General features: G+C 48.4%; 1 protein-coding gene across 4 annotated transcripts in view; it reads left to right on the forward strand.

Annotated features, from left to right (window-relative positions):
* The window catches only part of LOC116228206 (S-adenosyl-L-methionine-dependent tRNA 4-demethylwyosine synthase TYW1-like), a 78662-nt gene extending 60411 nt beyond the window's left edge, over window positions 1-18251 (forward strand). For 3 of the 4 annotated variants that reach the window (XM_031591918.2, XM_031591919.2, XM_090122776.1), the window contains exons 14-16: window positions 278-388; window positions 6683-6850; window positions 16335-18251. In XM_031591918.2, the coding sequence (XP_031447778.2) occupies window positions 278-388; window positions 6683-6850; window positions 16335-16556 (501 nt within the window). In that variant the 3' untranslated portion in view covers window positions 16557-18251. Of the gene's footprint in view, window positions 1-277; window positions 389-6682; window positions 6851-8400; window positions 8484-9507; window positions 13959-16334 lie in introns of those variants that run through there. The other variant, XM_031591920.2, reaches the window with a different exon arrangement.
* The last annotated feature ends 296 nt before the right edge of the window (window positions 18252-18547 follow it).

An 18547-nucleotide genomic window follows, 5' to 3' on the forward strand; every position in this document is an offset into this window, starting at 1 on the left:
CCATTAAGCAAAAGCTCCCGTGGAAATGAAGTGCCTGGGTTTTATAGAGAGATGATGAGGCTCTGCAGAGCAGAAGTTGCTTGGCTCACAGCTGCCTCCTTCAGACAACAAGTCAGGTGGCTCTGGGTCTGGGTCTGCTCTGTTTTACCTTCTGCCTTCTTGGAATAAACAAATGGGTTCTTTTTTCCTCTTAAAAGCAGTGTGGGAGATGGGATCATCATCATCCCTGTGTCAGTGTTGCTGATGTAATTTCCTTTTTTATTTTTTATTTTTTCAGCAACAGCGCACGGTCTATAGGCTGACATTGGTGAAAGCTTGGAATGTGGATGAGCTCAAAGCCTATGCTGACCTGGTGTCCCTCGGAAAACCAGACTTCATCGAGGTCAAGGTGAGCTGCACGGAGCTGTTTTTGCCATCAATATTTTCCCTTTCTCCTCCCTGGTTTCCCACACACAGAGTCAGCGTTACATGATCAAACACAGTTCTTCTCTGAGGTGCAGGGAGCTTATCTCTTGCTTTTAACGTGAGGCAGACAGGTTTCTAATACGTTATGTGTGTGTTTGGTGTAGTCCTTAGTGTTCTGCACTACCAGCCTTGTAGCAGCAGGCATCAATTTCTGCCCAACAGAACCATAACCCCGGGTCTTTTTTGTATTCCTCATGAAAGCAGAGAGAGATAAATAGTTTTAGACTTGCTTCTTTTATATCAACCAGCATTATAAGCAAAATACTCCAGGACAAGCTGATAGTTTGTGGTATTATTTTTCCCATCCTGGTCTCAAATTCTGCTGGGGGAAAGGTGATAATGTCTGCCTGGTTGACATGGAATTGATCAGGCAGTGTGAAACGGGAAGAAATACTGCCCTGGGGCCTGGAGGAGCTGCTAACAGCAGCACATGAGATACAGGAGGGCAGGAGGTGTTTTATCTTGGGATTAATCAATTTAGTATATAGAGAACATAAAAAAAGACAAATCACAATGCGTTGTGCAAAGAATCATTACCAGTGTTTCCTTCCAGCAGCTCCCCTGCAGACCTGCACATCTACCTCGCTCTGCCTGTGTGCAGCTCCATTGCTTCTGTCCTTTTTTCTCTTTCCTTTTTCTTTTCCCGTTTTTTTTTGAAACCTTTATTTACTGCTGCTTTCAAGAAGTATCTGGAGTTTGCAGCAACCTCCTTATGAAACAAAACCCAAAGCTTTTTGATCTTATCAGTGTGGAGTGTTCTTTTTGAGCGTGCTGCTGAAGTTGATGGCTTAATACAGAGTAAGATGTTGAGTGCACTTTGGGACAAAAAAAGCAGCTTTATGATGCCTATCAGACTGGTTTATGCTCCTTAAATAAAACCTGTCAGCAGAACGGCTGCTTTGGGACCCTCCCAGCCCATGTCTGCTCCCTGTCTCACTGCAGCAAGGGAGGGCAGAGAGGAGAGGAGGCTGTATGTGTTGCTTCCATTCTCCATCATGCGTAGTGACTTTAATTAGTCAAATGAAACAGGTGTAAGCTAATCAGTGTTGGAGTGCAGTTTCCCCAAGCACTCTCCAAGGCAAACATCTGCCTGCAGGGCTGCAGTTCCCTCTGCCTGACAGCAGTGGGGAGATGAGCATTCTCTGCAAACCTTTCCTAGCAGAACCACAGCAGGACTGGAGCAAGTAGGTGAGGAAGAAGCCCATCGAGCTGGTCGGAGGTGTTTTCCCCTGCTTGGATCTAAATGGAGGCTCTGTCAATGCTGCAGGACCAGCCTCTCCCAGCCCTGGGTCTGGCAGGATGCTGACCTGTCCAAGGAGGACAAACCTCCTGTGTGACGCTTGTGCCTCAGTTTCTTCCTCCCCACCTGGCCAGGTGTTGTGCCATGGAAGCCCTCTGTAGGCAGCACGAGGAAAGTCTTGTGACTTGGAAATCTCAACAGCTCAGTGACGCACAGAACTCAGGGTAAAGCTTTTCCAAAGGATGCTGCACACACTTCCCTTGTCTCTGCTAGCCTCCGTGCTTAGGCTGGGGGTGGTGGGGAGGGAGCCTGCCTTCTATCTCCCAACTTTTGGTGGAAAAATCATCCGTTGAAAATGTCAGGAATGTTTTTGGTGGCTTTCTGGACCGGGGAATTCACTTGATGCTGGGTTGTGTTTAAACAGAGCTGATACTGATGCCACTCCCAGGCTTGCGTATGGAACGCTGTCATGCAGGAGCCAAGTGTTAATGAATCTGAGTGGTGTGTGGTTAGGACCTGTTCTGTTTCTTCACCAGCCCAGTGAGATAGGTGAAAAAGACAAAGCCCAGGTCCTGCTTGAAGCAAATAAACAACAAACATTACAAGATCCTGTGAAGCATCTGCCAGAAGACGAGGCTCATCTCTGTGGGATTTCCTGGTTAAATACTTGAGATAAATGACGTTCATTTAAAATGAATGTAGCTAATCCCCTGTTGCTCCAGAGAGGCTCATGAGGTGGAGTGGGTAGAGATTTAGATTCTTGCAGGGCTTAATACTTGTTCTCATTTACATGAGTATCTTACAGCAGCGGAACTCTGCGGGACCCTATTCTCTTACTTAAGCCAATAGAAGTTAGCAGTGATTGCTGGTGTGCAGAACCCAAGGAAAGGAAGAATCAGTTGTGGTTATTAAATACACATTGATTTTATTTAGTGCTTTAGTCTGTTTTAATGCCATGCCATTGCTATTGCAGTTAAGCAAGGTTTATGGTTGTATTTAGGAGCCAGAGTGTGCAACTTATCTTTTCACAATAGCAAGCATCACAGAACACTCTTTTTGTCCTAAAAGCTGGAGGCTTTGGTTAACACACAGCATGTTACCACCTGCATTCTTAAACCGAAGCAGAAGAAGAATTCAGAAGGGAAATGCAAGAGCCTGGAGCCTGCCTGGTTTGTCCTCTGTTCAAGGACTGCTTGTACTGCGGTGCTTGGGCAGGGCAGAGGGAATTTGTGGCACCGCACAGAATTTCTTCAGCCTTCTTCCCCTCAGCATTCAGCTGCCTGAAAGCACCTGTGGCTGTGCTCATGTCCTGCAGGGCTAAGGATGAGGCTCTGGGCTGCAGCTCCAGCTCTTGGCATCTGAGGCTTTACTGTGAAATTCAAATGACCCAGTAAATGCCTGAGAGGAAGGACCAGCGGGACAGCTCTCTCCCAGCCTGCTCACTCTTGTCATCTTAAGCAGTAAAGATGACTTAAGTGCTTAAAATAATGAGGAAAGTGAGTTCTGCCTTAATGAGTTTTTAATTACGTGCACCAGTAGGCGATTGCCCCACCTGTCAAGGAGCTGTTCAGAGCCTTGGTGCCATTCCACACTGTTTAGATGAAGAGAAGTCAAAGTTAAGAATCACCTGTCCTCATGCTTCCTATAAAACAAGTCTAAGCTATGTATTATGTCTTGGAAAAAAAACAACAGCCCAGCATGATGCTGGCCACATGGCATTCTCCCCAAGCTGCAAGTTATAGGTCTGCAAGCATCCCTGCACTGAGTGTGGGGCAGGAGGCACGGGGCTGCTTTTGGATAGGTGCTGAGCAGCCTCTGGTGCTTTAATTACTAACAGCTGGTTGAGAGAGGCAGGCAGCCAGCTTGCTGTTTCTGCTGGTTCAGCTAGAAGTTGCTAACAGACGTGTGTGAGGAGTTTGGCTTGGCAGCAGTGAGCTTTTCGTGCCTGGAGCACCTAGCAAGGCCTGATAACAAGCTTCACTGCTAACACAGGTGAGTGATTAAATCTCAAGTGTGGAAGTGAAGCTGCCACGTTGTTCCATTGAAAAGCCAATCTTCAAGCCAGCCCGCATTTTATTAGAAAGGCTTTTCTGAAATTGAGGAGGAAATTTTGGAGCCCAGGTGTGAAGACGAGCGTGGTGCAAATCCAAGCTTCAGTAGGTGGCTCTCATGCTTAAATAAAGGTTAGCAGCCAAAGTAAATAGGAAGCAGAATGCGTGGTGAGGGCTTGTGAGGAAAGTTTTCATCCAGCATTTCAGAGCTCGGCTTCTACACAGCACTGCTTGGGCCTGAAGGAAGTCAGTGCAGATCTGTGGGCTGCTGGAGCACAGATTTCAGGGATGTGCAGCGTGTCTGGAGGGCTGGTGATGAATGTTGGGGTTACGCTGCAGAACTAACCATTGCCATCCCTGCTCTTCAGATTTAACTGACACAAATAAAGTAACGTCCTTTGTTCCATCATCCTGAAAGTGACTATTAAAAACAGAGAGCAGCCAACGAGGCCAAATCCGTTCCAGCAAGGAGCAGACATGCATGAGAGCTTGTGTATGTAATTTGGATGGTGCTGATGCTCGAATCATAAGCATTTTTATTGCAGGGTGTATGATGTATCAACATCTCATTTGAGGCCTTTTATGCTTGTCTCGGGGCAGGGCTGCCCTGCTCCTGGAGCTCTGCAGTCCAGAGGCACTCAGCCAACGCTCTGCTGCTGTCAATTCACGGAAGCCTCAATTGAGCACATGTATAATTTGTGTGCTTGGAGTAGTAAGAAAACAAAACAAAAATAATGATGCATTCCCTCAGTCAGCAGTTCAGTTGGGAAGGCTGCTTGGAGGCGTTGTGCACTCCTTCCTCTGTTACAGCAGGAGTGAATTCCTTGCATGCATGGTGCTGTGCGTTCCCACCAACGTAACCAGGAACATCTGAGGTGCTTTCCAAAGGCTTCTGCATTTGCAGGCGTTTGTCCAAAGCTGCGTGCCGTGACAAAGATGCTAAAGAACAGTATTAAGGAGTAATGAAGAGGCAGCAGCACTGATGTTTCTACCGCAGGGAATTTGGCATAAGCACTGGGGTGTGCAAGAGAATGGTTTCCTTTTTAATACTTGAGGTCTTAAGAACTGTCTCCGTGTATTACTGACAAATATAACCGCCCTAATCAACTGTTTGCATCCTTTAAGTGGTATCAGTGCTCTTAATTAACTCAAGTTTTAAGAAGTTGGGGAAGTTGAAAGCTGACATGCTTTCATTTGGTGTGCTGCTAAGCTGATTTTCATTGATTTGTGCGCAGGCATTAATCAGCCACCCGAGCACTTCGTTATTCCATTTGCCACTGTGCTTTCTTTCCTTGTAAATGATATCTTTTGAAGTTTATTAAAAGAATGAGTCATGTTGTAGCTTCCTCAGAATCTTCCCCCTCTGTAAGTCAGCCGTTTTTTCATGCTGCTCCAATCATTGTCTGCATAACGAGCGAGGGACAAGGCTGCTGTATGGAGCTGGACCTTGCAGGTACATATCCTGTCAGTTGCTGCTCACATATGAGAACACTTAAAGTCTTTTTCAGACTTTTAGATCCAGGCTCAGAAAATGAATGTGCTTCCCTATGTAGTGCTCCCCTGACTCGTCTGCTGTTGTGCACAGCCAACCTGCTCCTGCCTCAGCCCTGAGTTATGGCACAGCTTTAATATCCCTTGCTTGGGTGGATTGATAGAGGAGGGCCATTGTGAATTTAAGGGAGAAAGTAATTGCTTCTAAAACCTGTACAGACCCTAATCAGTGTGAATCTGTTTCTTTGTAACTCTCTTTAAGCGTCTGCCCTGCAGCATGGTTCACCTTGCTCCAGTTGTGTTTGCAAAGGATCTGTCTGTGTTTATTGCTGGATGTGGCGTGTTTGACTTTAATGTTGCTGAATGAGGTCCTGGGAGCAGGTACCATAAACGTGACATGGGCACAGATGCCACATAGGAGAGGTGGAAGTGTTCTTCAGAGGGAAAACATGAGAATGCTGAACAGAATCATCCATAAAATCGTGTGTGCTCTGTTGTAAAGACCCGTGCTTGATGGGATTTTGTGCTTGGAATAAAACAGCAGAGCCAGGGAATGGAGGTGATGAGTTCAGGGGACCTGGGCTTCTGTCTGGAAGCAGAGCCATGCTTCCTAATGAGCTTGTGACCTGTGCTGTGATAGGGCAGGCAGAGCCAGCCCCGTCAGCCTGCAGCTCATTGTATCAGGAACGGCAGAAATAAGAGAAACCACACTTCAGCAAGCTGTGCACTACTGAGCTAATGTAGGAGGATTTCACTAATGCAATTAGAGATGGAGTAAAGCAGAAGTGAAATTGAGGGCACGACTAAGATTTAAATCAGTGATTGAGGACATTCAAGTGATCAGATCTGCAAATTAAAATAACAGCAGATCTCAAAGTGAAGAGCCCGAAGTTAGCAGCCACTTTGTCTGCTCAGGCTTCCAACTTCTGCTTGCAGATGTCTTTTCCTTGCTTGCTTTGGAAGGGTGTCTTCATGCTCCTGGCTCAAGCTGCTCCTTTCTCCCACTGAGCCACGTCTCTGCCAGCTCTGGCTTTGCTGCCCCATAGGGCTCTGCCCTTGGGCACCTGGAGGCACAACGATTTTCTAATGCCTTCCTTACACGAAGGTGGGAGGATCCTATTCTGTCTACAAAAAGATGAATAGTTGGGAAGAACCTTGTGATCTCCAGATCCAAACAAGTGAGGAATGTTGAGTGCTTTGCTCTACATGTGCCGTGTGTCAGCTGCAGAAGCACACAGCCCAGATTGTGCTTCCTTGGGTCTTGTTGCGTGGGCACCACCGCTGGGGAAGGCTGAGCACGCTGCTCCCAGCACACCAAGGGACAGCCAGGTTTGAGGCTGTCCCTGAATCTACGTTATCTTCCACAAGGGAGGGCAAAACAGCCCTGACCTTGAAGCATTGATTCACCACTGACTGTCCCCTTGTTTCTCCCCAGGGAGTGACATACTGCGGTGACAGCTCGGCCAGCAGCCTCACCATGGCCAACGTCCCCTGGCACGAGGAGGTCGTGCACTTCGTCCAGGAGCTGACCCAGCTCCTCCCAGACTACGGCATCGCCTGTGAGCACGAGCACTCCAACTGCCTCCTGATAGCTCACAAAAAGGTGAGAGTCCTCCGTGCCAGGTGTGAGACCTTGGAGGGATGTGCATTTGCCTTCTTCCGACTGCTTTTCCTCTCCAGCATTAAGCTGAATCTTTGTAGGGGAAGGCATGGAAATGCACAGTGGGTATTGCAGAGAGGGCTCATGGAACCACTGCAAGGCTTCAGGGGGTGGTGGTAGGTCACAGCATGGCCACAGCAGTGTAAGGAAGAAACGTATAACAGGCCCAGGAAGAGCTCGTTGCGGTATCACTTGTGCTTCATCATACTCTCTGCCTTGTGTTTTGAGAAAGGTAAGAGCAAGTCCTGTGATTCTATGAAACCACGTTGGGTCAGCTGATTTTGTCTTATTTCCTAATTTTTTTTCACCATGTTTTGTAGTGGTGTACACAGCTCAGTAGGGAAGTGATGCTTCAGATGAGGTTAGGGCTGTGTTATTCCTCCTCTTTCCAGCACCTACCAGAGCTCTACATCTCCTTACTCTTCAATCAGAGCCAGAATAACTTCTTTTTCTTCTTTTGGAGAGGTAATTTTAACAAAAAACAGATTGATAGATGGATGTTAACACCGTCTGCTTGCCTCTGTTGAATTGGAGCTGCTTTACTGCAAAGCTGTTTCTCCACCCTGATGGTGGAGAAGAGGTTGTGGAGCTGCTGTCTGGTGGCAGCCTTCATGTCCAGGGAGCTTTGCAGGCCACATGTGTCTCACAGCCCAGGTGTGTAAAATGTGCCTTAAATTTGGGCTCCTTCCTGAACACCAGCACAACTCGAAATGCAAGTGAAATGCCAAAAAGTAAGTCATTTTAAAGGATGCAGGATCTGAAAAATCCCAAGTGCAACTTGGCTTTCTGAGCATAATAGAAAGATAAGAAATGAGTAACATGCAATCTAGGTGGAGCAGGCACTGTGCTAATTGCAGTGGTTTTGCTTTGCACATGCTTTGCTCCTATTTGCTGAAGTCATGTGCTCTCTGTCTCCCCTTGCTTGACTGGGGATGTGGTTTTAGTTTACACACGACACACTTCTGACCAAACCCCAATACACACAGGGGGGAACTGGTTAAAATCACTGCTTGCAGAAGGTCTGAAATAGGTTGAGTCAGTGTGTTGAAACAAGTAGAATCCCATTGTTGAAAACTTCTGCCCAGTTGCAAAACTTTGTTTCCTTGGTTTGCTGCTTTATGGGAACAGCTGTAAAGGAGCAGAGTAAAGCATTGACACCTGGCACTTTCTTTGTTTCAAGTCACCTTCGGGTTGCTTTTTTTACAGTCTCTTGGTTGTTGCCACTGGCAACTGTGCCTGTGCAAATGCAAATAATTCTTCTCTGAGGTGCAAGGCCCAGGGAAAGAAAGGAAACAGATTGCCACCTCACTTATTGATGCATAATTCAAGTAACACCGTTAGTAACAAGCACAGATTGATACCAGCCCAGGAGGAATTCAACAGCTGCTTTGCTTTCCAAAGCCATTAGGAGGGGGCGTCTTTTGGAAACAATCTATACTTGGTACTAAAACAACTAATAAAAAATAAATTTATTTCTATTACATTTAATTCAGAATTTCAGGCTCCAGTGGAGAATAAAATTTGTCAGTGTATATTATTTGCAGAAAACGTGTGCTCTGGGAAGGATCAAACTGCGGTGAGTAATTGCAAAATCAAAGGTGTCTTTAAAGAGTTAAGGAGTTGCAGGAAAAAGGTAATAAAAATCAGTTAACTATGTGATTTATTTCGCTGGGTTCTGCTCCATCTGAGATTGGAGGTTTTCAAACAATACTGATAGTAATAATTTGGAACTCTGGTGCTGGTGTGTCTGGACACGTCATAACACAGCTTGATTGCAGCCCCATCTCCTTGACTTTGGGAGAGTTGTTGGTTGGCACCTGCTCATGTGCTTTGGGTGGAAATGGGGGGAGGAGATGGCGGTCTGCTCAGCGGTGCTTGTCACTCCATCAGCCAAGAGATCTCTCCAGCAGACACCAATTCAATCTTCTCCTGCCCATTTTCCAGCACTGCCCTTGGGCTCTGGTGGGACGCAGGGACTTGACATCCCTGCTGCACTTGTGGGATGCTCGAGGCTGGGTGAAAGGCACTGATGTTGTTCCACGCTGAGCATTTCGTCTATATTTAGGGAGGAAAAGGAAGCACTTAACTACCAGCTGCAGATTGCCTAACAAGGGTTACATTAGAGAAAAATAGTCCATCGCTTCTTATTCCCTTCCTGCCTTGAGAATCATTTGGAGAGTGCGAGCTGTCCCTGTGACCCTGCCTCCCAGATCCAGTCATAGAATGGCTTGGGTTAGAAGGGAGGATCATCAAGTTCCAACCCCCCTGCCACATACAGGGCCACCAACCTCCAGATCTGGTACTAGAGCAGGCTGCTCAGGGCCCTGTCCAACCTGGTAAATGTGCTTGTTATCCCAAGGTTTACATTGGTGTTATCCATACCCCATCCTGCTGCTTGCAGTGCACACAGAACAGGGTCGCTGCCCATGGCAGGACGTGTCTCAGTATCCACAGCACAGCCTGGCTGTGCTGTGACGTCTCACAGGTTTGGACTTTTGTTTCACCCTTTCCAAATAGGAAGGTGGCTGCGCTGTGCTTGATCTGTTAGTTATTAAAAGGAGATCACAGCTCTGCTAAAGTAATCCATTTTTCATCCACAGGAATTAAAACCGTCTGGATGCAGCGCCGGTGTAATTGGCAGATGAGTTGTTCAGCTCAGCAGCAGGCACAGATTAAAAATTAAAAAAAAAACCCTGCAATAAGGAGCCTGTTCTTTAGAACAACTCACACATGATTAGATGTAATAAATAGAAGCAGAGGAGGGGTCCCACGAGTGTCTGGGGCCACAATCCCACATCCCAGCGTGGCTGCAGCTCTGCAGGGTTTTCCATCTCCTGCACTGGGGCTGTGTGCTGCAGATGGGTCAGTTGCAACCTCCTGTTTTGTAACTTAATTAGCCTAATTTCTCCTACCCAGCTCTTGAGGTTACAGTTGGTAATGAAAAAAGAGGAAGATTTTAGTTTTTAGCAAGCTGTATGACCCTGTTTAGGATTAATACAGTATTTCTCCTTTATTTTCTTTCCTGGAATGATTCCAGTTCTGTCACTTTTGCCGTTGAGTAAAGGGAGCCCTAAATAATTGTGAGCCTTAATTAGATGAGAAACTGCATGTAATAGCATAATGAATTATTTGTTTGACTTCAGAGAGCTTTGTAGTGGCAAAAGTACTCATTGCAGTCGCATGGTGCTGGTGTGTGCAGTCAGTAACGCCCCTGTATGAGGGTGCAGGAGTTGTTGTGTTTATTGAAATGATCATCTGTCTTCAGGTTTACATGAAGGAGCTCAGGACTGTGATAATAGGGATGATTTTCTGGCTGTCCCCCTTCCAGGCACAGAGCAGCAGTAGGAAACCCTGAGCTGTGTTGCACATGGGCAGTGGGACCTCCTCCCTGAGCAGCACATCCATGGAGCATCACCCCACACCTCTCCTCTTTTGAGACCCCAGAGCTCTCAAACATTTCAAAGCAGCCCTGAAAAGTGACGTGGGGCTGAAAGTGGGGCTGTGCCCCTCAGCAAGGGAACTGTAAAGGTCAGGCCTCACAGACCCAGCCCTGGAGGCAGCAGTAGGGCCGTCCCATCCCAGCCTTGCTCTGCCTCTGTGTCTGTGATATTTAAATTCTTCCTGCATGCAAGAGCCCAGCTGCACCGTCTAGACAGCCCACGGCCTCAGTGTGTTATGGAAGATCCAGATGTGCACGTGCCCCACCACATCTGGTTTGCAGACAGGTTCTCTGTGCAGTCTCTTCAGGACTGATGTGCTGCAGTGGAGCGGGGTTCAGTGAGTGGCCCTGCTCTCTGGTGGCATTGAGAATGCACGAGGAAAATAGTGATTGGTGTTGGCTTCAGCGTGGCCACTCCTAGACAGAATTATTTCCTTATTCCAAGCCGGATGTCCTGCGGATCGATGAGATTTGCAGTGGGATGCAGCCCACACCCCTGGCAGAGAGCTGTGTGGGTGCTGGGAAACACACAGCCCTAAGTTTGACTTTCGAGATCATAAATATGGAAGGGAGGAACTGAAAGCCAAAGGAATAAAAAGAAACCCCACTTTCTTAAGTGCAGAAGCACAAAGTCCCATTCCATCTCCCCAGAAGAGTGCCTTTTCATTACCAGGAAAAGGATCTATTGCGGCTCAGCAAGGGAGGATGCTGGAATACAGACTGGAGATACCTGTCTGCCTTTCCAAAGATTTTTTTCTTCTTGAGGGATAAAAATGGAGGGGGAGTAGTGTTGGCTTTTTCAATACCTCTGTGATTTTCAAGGCCCAGACAGCACAGGGTGTGTTGTGCTGCAGGCTCTGAACGCACTGCTTCCCTTAACAACGAGAAGCAGGGAACCCAGCAGCCTTTGTGGATGGAGCAGCAGTTTGTTGGGGAAGCTGCAGTAGGGCAGAAGGCCTCATCCCTTCCAAACACTAAGGAGCAGAGCCAGCACCAGGTTCGTTGTAGTTGTTGGGATGGGACATAGAAGTGTAGAGTAAGGAAGGAAGAATCCGTGCTGCCAGCCTTGCAGCTCTGCTGCTGAGATCTGCTCTTGCAAAAGGCTCTTTAATGTTTCACGCTGTGTGCAAAGCAGAACAAGTGTTGTTTGAAGTATTGGCCGTGACCAGTTTTTATTTTTTAAATGCTGGGAATTGGAAGTAGAAAAGCTGTTAAGGGATCTACACATCCTCCTGCATCGCTGCAGCCGTGCCCTGTTTTCCCTGCTCGCCACTGATGGGTCTTTGTGCAGTCTTTAAGCTGCGTATAAAACTGCTGTGTTGAGCTGTTAAACACAGAGCCTGTGCGCAGGGAAGGATCCATCTGTTGCATCACAAGGTCTGTGCGTTTGCCCATGCAGCTGCAAGCAGCCAAAGAGCCAAGGCAGGACCAGCCCTGCTCCCCACTGATGCTCCACATGCTGGACCATCCTGACCTGGGGACACACTTGTCTCATAGGGAATGAGAAGAGTGATGGTGCAGAGGAGCTGCCATTCAGCCTGTTTTCCTCCAAGGGGAATGCAGCACTGTCCTTGTTAGGACAAGCTCTGTGGGCTCTGGCCAATTTCCATCCCTCAGCATTGGTGTTTTGTGTCACCATTTCCACCTCTCTTCTCTATTTCATCATTTTACATCAACTCCACGTTTATTTCTTGGTAATCACATGTCTGGGTGAACGCAGTAAAGCGTCCCATACATCTTTAGCCCCCCAAATTGTTTATTCAGGTAGGTTGGTAGGAACTGTGTAGTGTGGCTCTTCGTCACGAATGTTGATGGGTTTATGTGGCGAGAACTCCTCTCTGCACAGACTAAACAAACAGCTCCAAACGTTCTGCAGAGGTTGATTTAAAGAAACGTCCTGTTCATATCCACCATTGTGAATGTACCCATAGTGCTGCAGCTCTGCGTTGTGCTGTGGAACAGCTGCACATAAAGTGCTCTCAGCACTTGGTAGCATGGAGGTGATGCTCAGCGTGGGCGCAGCTGTCTGACCCCAATCTCTGTCTGCTTTCAGCTGACTATAAGGCCACAACGAGTTCCCCCCTCATTGTCTCCTTCTCTCATTTCTCCCGTACCATTAGACCTGCAGAAATCAGGTTTTGTATTGCTGGGCACCAGCATGGTGTGAGGGCCAGGCTGCATGGGATGCTGGGCAGTTCTGCTGCTTGTTGGCAGCCTTGTCCACAATGGGGGTTGGAGCTTCAAGGTCCCTTCCAACCTAAGCCCTTCTGTGATCCTGGATGGAGGAACCCACGTTGGGACCTTGGGGACATGGAGACGAGGGCTTTGGGGACAGCAAGCACCAGCCCCAGTGTTGCCTCCAAGCCATAGGGAGATGCTGGCTATCCCTTTGCAGACAGCACAGCCTCAGCGCCTCTTGAAGAAGCTTTACTGCTCATTTTATGATGCTAACTTAAGGAAAAAACACCAGGGGAGGGTTCCAACTGTTTGTCTTTCCCCGATGTGTTTGTCACCTTAAAAGGCTTAACCAGGTAGCGAAGAATTCAATAAAACGCCCCGCTGCGTTACTGTGAGCTAACACCAGTGCCTGTTATATGGCTGTTGTGAAACAGTGTTGAGCCTTAAATCTTTCATTATCTGCGGAATAATCATAAAATTGTTAAAACCCCATCTGTAAATCTTGTGGGCCATTGAGACTGTTCCACCCCGCCCTATATTGGTCTGGTTTTCATTCCTTCACAGAAGTAAATGGTTTCCATGACACATGTGAGGGATGGCCCCCATTTCTTTGTGTTATACTGCTGTGGTATCGCAGCAGTAAAAAAAAAAAAAATATTTAATATCATTTGATCTGCTTTTGTAGCAAAACCCAGGCAGCCTTCGCTCAGTCAGCGGGGGGAGCAGCCTTGGTGTGCTGCTGTGCCTGGACACAGAGCAAACAGTGTGATGTCTCCCATATGTGACCCAGCCAAGGTTCAGGATAGATGGGGTTAGCACAAGCCTGGGGAGTTGGCTTGGATGTTGGGAGCTGCTGTGGCCACAGAGAGCAGTGGAAAGGACCAGCTCCATCCAGAGAGGGGTTTTGTCCTCCAGAGGGCACGTGTACAGTTTTACTCCCAAGGGTGAGGACCTGCAATGTGCTGTCTCCTGGGTGCAGGGGTGTTTGGGGCAGGGTTTGGTGCTGCATGTGGTGCTGTGCTTCCCTGTGTTCTCCTGGTGGATGTGGCCCCACCTGCCCCACGGAAGAAGTTTCAGTGTGGGAGATGTTCAGCTTTACCCCTTTCTGCTGCTGGCCTCGTTGAAGGTTGTAGGAACTGATAGCGTAGTGAAGTACAGCTGTGGCACAACAGAAAGAGAACAGTTTGCTTTGGAAAGGAGAAAGCATCTCGTTGTCTCCCAGGAGCACATTTCGGGCTCCCACCCCCTACAAGGCAGTGTTTCCCCCAGCAGTGATATTCTGCTGGGACTGGGAGGGATGCAGCATCTCTGCCCTTTGAGGATGGGGCTGAGCACCCACGTTCTGCAGCTGGGGCACCATGGGCTGTGCAGCAGAACCTCATCTCAGCCCCTCTGCATGGCATAGGCATCCAACTGCAGCTTTGTCTGCAGGTGAAGGGTTACGGAGTTACGGATAAGCAATTGGTTGAAAGGCCGCAGACAGAGGGTGGTGGTCAATGGCTCTATGTCCAGGTGGAGGCCGGTAACGAGCGGTGTCCCTCAAGGGTCTGTCTTGGGACCGGTGCTCTTTAACATCTTTATTAATGACATCGATGAGGGAATGGAGTGCACCCTCAGCAAGTTTGCTGATGACACCAAGCTGAGTGGTGCAGTCGATACGGTGGAGGGAATGGAGGCCATTCAGAGGGACCTTGACAGGCTGGAAAGCTGGGCTCGGGTGAACCTAATGAGGTTCAATAAGGCAAAGTGCAAGGTTTTGCACTTGGGCCGGAAGAACCCCAGGCACCTGTACAGGCTGGGGGGAGTTGTCCTTGAGAGCAGCTCGGCAGAGAAAGACCTAGGGGTCCTGATAGATGAGAAACTTAACATGAGCCAGCAGTGCGCTCTGGCAGCCCGGAAAGCAAATGGGATCCTGGGCTCCATCAGGAGAGGGGTGGTCAGCAGGGATAGGGAGGTGATTGTCCCTCTCTACTCTGCTCTTGTGAGGCCCCATCTGGAGTACTGTGTTCAGGTGTGGAGCCCTCAGTACAAAAAAGACATGGAGATTTTGGAAAGGGTCCAGAGGAGGGCCACGAAGATGATCAGGGGGCTGGAGCACCTCCCCTATGAGGACAGGCTGAGGGAGTTGGGTTTGTTCAGCCTGGAGAAGAGAAGGTTGCGGGGCGACCTCATTGCAGCCTTTCAATATCTGAAGGGAACTTACTCCCAGGAGGGGAGTAAACTCTTCATAAGGGCTGATAATAGCAGGACACGGGGAAATGGTTTTAAGTTAAAAGAGGGAAGATTTAGGTTGGATGTTAGGGGGAAGTTTTTTACTAGGAGGGTGGTTAGGTCCTGGAACAGGCTGCCCAGGGATGTTGTGGATGCCCCGTCCTTGGAGGTGTTCAAGACCAGGTTGGACGAGGCTCTGGGCAACCTGATCTAGTAAAGGTGTATGTTTGGTGGCCCTGCTAGGCAGGGGGGTTGGAACTACATGATCCTTGAGGTCCCCTCCAACCCAGGTCATTCTGTGATTCTGTGATTCTGTGATTCTGTGAAGGGTGCTGCAGGGTCCCCTCCCCTCCTGAGATGAGAGCATCCCAGGGATTTTTGAGGAAGCAGCCTCTCCAGAATGACCTCCTCAGCCAATCTCAGGTCTGAGCTGCGTTTCTGTTCTTTGTGTGAAAGGTTTCTCTTAGCTGGCCTTGAGTCTGTCATCATGGCAATGAACTGAACCACTGGCTGCGTGCTAAGCAGCTCTGCCTTGTGATGAGAGCCTCAGGTCCTGGGTGCTGGAGGCTTTTTGCTCCCTGCTGCCCTGCAGCCCCGCATCCCTGCCCTGTGCAGGGACTCCTCCTGCGAGAGCTCACTGCAATTGCACAGCAACAGATGAACATTGGCAAGGCTGGATTCGTGATTTTGCAGGTATCAGCAGTTTTTCCAACCAAAAAAGCTTTTAGCTCTTGGGCAGAAAGTCAAGTGCCATTTAAATGCATAACCATCAGGTTTCAAAAAAAGCAGGGAGTCGGTATGTTTTCCCTCTTTTTTTTTTTTTTTTTTTTTTTTGGATGAAGTGCATAATAAGCTCTTAGCTCGGATAAATCCTAATTGAGGATTCAGTCAGGGCTGTTGCTAAATTAGCAGAGCGGGTCTGGGAGACAAATGTAGCTCCAACTTGTCAAAATAAGCAATTCTTAACATCTTTGCATGGGAAGAGGATTCGTGTCTTTAAAACTCTTTATCTTTCCCCACTCCCAAATGCAGCCCTCCTGCCCCTTTCAGAAATCGCCCAAATCCTTTCCTTAAAAGCACGTGGCTCCATTGTTGCTCCTGTGGGAGTTTGCAAAGTGGAGCTGAGAATTGGGTAGAAGCTGATGCTTGGAGTTGCAAACTGAGCTGGAAGGGACCTTAAAGGCCATGTGGTCCATCTCCCTGTGATGCTCACAGACCCCCATGGCTCCAGCAGTGCTCAGAGCCTGAAAGGACGGAAGGACACATGGAAGGTTGAGGCAAAGCACCAACCAGGCAAACCTTCCTGAAGTTACCTGCTGGTAGGAGCTGTGCTAAGTACCCAAAGCTGTAGTGAAAGTGGTTGTTTTGTGCTGCGTGTGCTTTGTGAGACCTCGTGGGTGAAGTGTAGCTCAGAAGCAGTGAGCTCCTGTTACATGTCTACCCGAAGGCTTTTCTTTTTCCTCTCAAAGCATTTGTCTTCAGGAGCTTCTGGGTGGCTTCACGTGGACCTTAATGTGGTTGGGAAAAGACTGCAGCTGAGTACACAGTTTAATCTGCACCCAGCATCCCCTGACCTAACTCTATATGCTCTTTCCTCAGTTCAAGATCAATGGTGACTGGTGCACGTGGATCGACTACGAGCGCTTCCAAGAGCTGGTGAAGGCACACGTGGACAGTGGGGGCACACAGACCTTCACAGCCACAGACTACACAGCCAGGACTCCACACTGGGCGCTCTTTGGGTCCAGCCAACGTGGCTTCGATCCCTTGGACGTGAGATACCAGCGGAGAGGCAAAGTGAGAGACGTCTCTGGGTGCTGATGGCTGGGTGGGCATGGCCCATCTTCAGGCTGAGCGTTGGTCTCCATTTCCAAACTTGTTCACATAGACTTTCTGAAGTTTGATATTGAGGAGGGTAGAGCTTCTGTTGAACCCTGCCTTCCTGTTTTTTAGAGTTTCTTGCTTAGAAATATTTATAATGCTCTTTATCTCTGATGAGTGGTGCGTGTGTTGACTGGCAGAGCAGAAGGGGGTGGTGTGTGAGATCCCTGCAGCTGGGTGAGCCCAGCCCAGCAGCTCAGAGCTCTGCATCCACGAGTGTAAGTGTGAAAGGGATGTAACCCCTCCAGCAGTGTCTGTGCAGGTGAGGCTGCAGGCCTTGCTTTAGGTATCACTGTACCAACAACAGCACATTTATCTGTTTTGAGCACTCATACCAATCACTGAGAAGCTCTATCTGATCCCCCAAAAGCTGAGGCTTTGGAATGGTGTCAGTGGCAGCAGCCCTATCAATACTGTGTGCAACTTGTGATACCTGTGCAAATACTTTCCAGCATTATGGTTTTGGCAGCGTGCATATTCCAGCTGGTTGGAGTGGAATTATCTGCAGGGGGCCACGTGGGGCTCAGTGGAAGGCTGCCTTCTCTCTCCCTGTGCCAGTCAGCAGCATGGGAGGACCTGGAAAAGGTAAAACTTTTAGGTTGAGATAAAGGCAACTTAATAGGACTGAAAAGGAAGGGAAAATAATGGTGAGAGAATATCCAAAAATGGCAAAACACGGCACCATACCAGCTACTAAGAAGAAAATTACATCTACCACAGTCAAAACCACGACACAGCATCACCATGGGTGGAGGGTGTCAACCCGATGTAAGTGCAAACTGATCCCAATTGAGTTCCTTTGTGTCTGGAAACCAATTCTTCTTACAGAGGGGTAACATCCAGCCCCGTGGTCCACTGCCCCATTCCTGGAGGCTGCTGTCAGAGGCTCATGCCTTGCGCTCTGTTGGATGTTGTGGTCTAGCTGGAAAATTGTATTTAAAGTGAGGGAGGGGGTGGTTTGCTGTTGGGAAAATCACCATCCTCGTGCCATTCGGTTCACACAATGTCCCTGCAGGCTGCAGCCCCAGCACTTCCACTGATGGGAAGTAGTGGGGACTCAAAGCAAGCCCCAGAGGTGCCAGCATCACTCTGACCACACTGTCCAGGTCTGTAAGCACCTTCAGGCAGCCATTTGTGGAGCTTGTGTGTTTTTGGTGGGAGTGCTCCTGAGATGGTAACTGTTTGTAGAAGAACCTCATTTGTTCACCTGTTAAAAAGTGATTCTAAAACAGAAAGAAAATAAAAGAGTGATTTCTCCTAGGCCACCTGCACGTGTCATTACTGCACAAGATGCTCTAAGAGGGGATGTTAATGTAAGATCAAAAGTACAGCATGGCCAAACATCTGCCTTTCCTGTGGTGGAAAGGAGGAGAGCACCCACATATCTGTGAGCTAGGGCTTAGCTGCTTGGAGGCTGTGTGGACAGACAAAAGCACTGAGCAGAGGCAAACATCGTGCTTGGATTTCTTAACAAACCAGTGAGGAAGGGATGCTTTCTTTCCCCTTGCTGGGGAGGGATCTGTTGTGTTCCCACCAGGGGCTGTCTCGCCCTCCGCTCGGTTGTGGCTCTGTTATTGGCCATGTTTGTCACCATTTAGCTCACATCTGGCCTTTGGGGGGAATGCTGGCAGCACTTGAAAGCCTAGGAGCTCTGGACTGAAAGATTTGAAGTTGTTAACAGAACATCTGTATTTTTTTCTGAGCCCTGTGCTCTTGAGCACTACTTTTGATGGTGGGGATGCTGCGCGAAGAACACGAACTCTCAGAAATCCCCAGTGCTGTGCAATGTTCAAGTTACAAACTGCTGTGTTCAAGGCTTATTTTGTAGAAATAATGCAGTCTGAGTGAGAATAGCAGACGTGGGATGCAGGTACCTGAGCACTGACTTTACTGCCTTGGAGCAGCCTTTTCCCCAACCCTCCCTGCATCTC

This window comes from Phasianus colchicus, chromosome 21 (assembly GCF_987193195.1).
Source record: "Phasianus colchicus chromosome 21, bPhaCol1.hap1.1, whole genome shotgun sequence".
Taxonomy (NCBI): Eukaryota; Metazoa; Chordata; class Aves; order Galliformes; family Phasianidae; genus Phasianus; species Phasianus colchicus.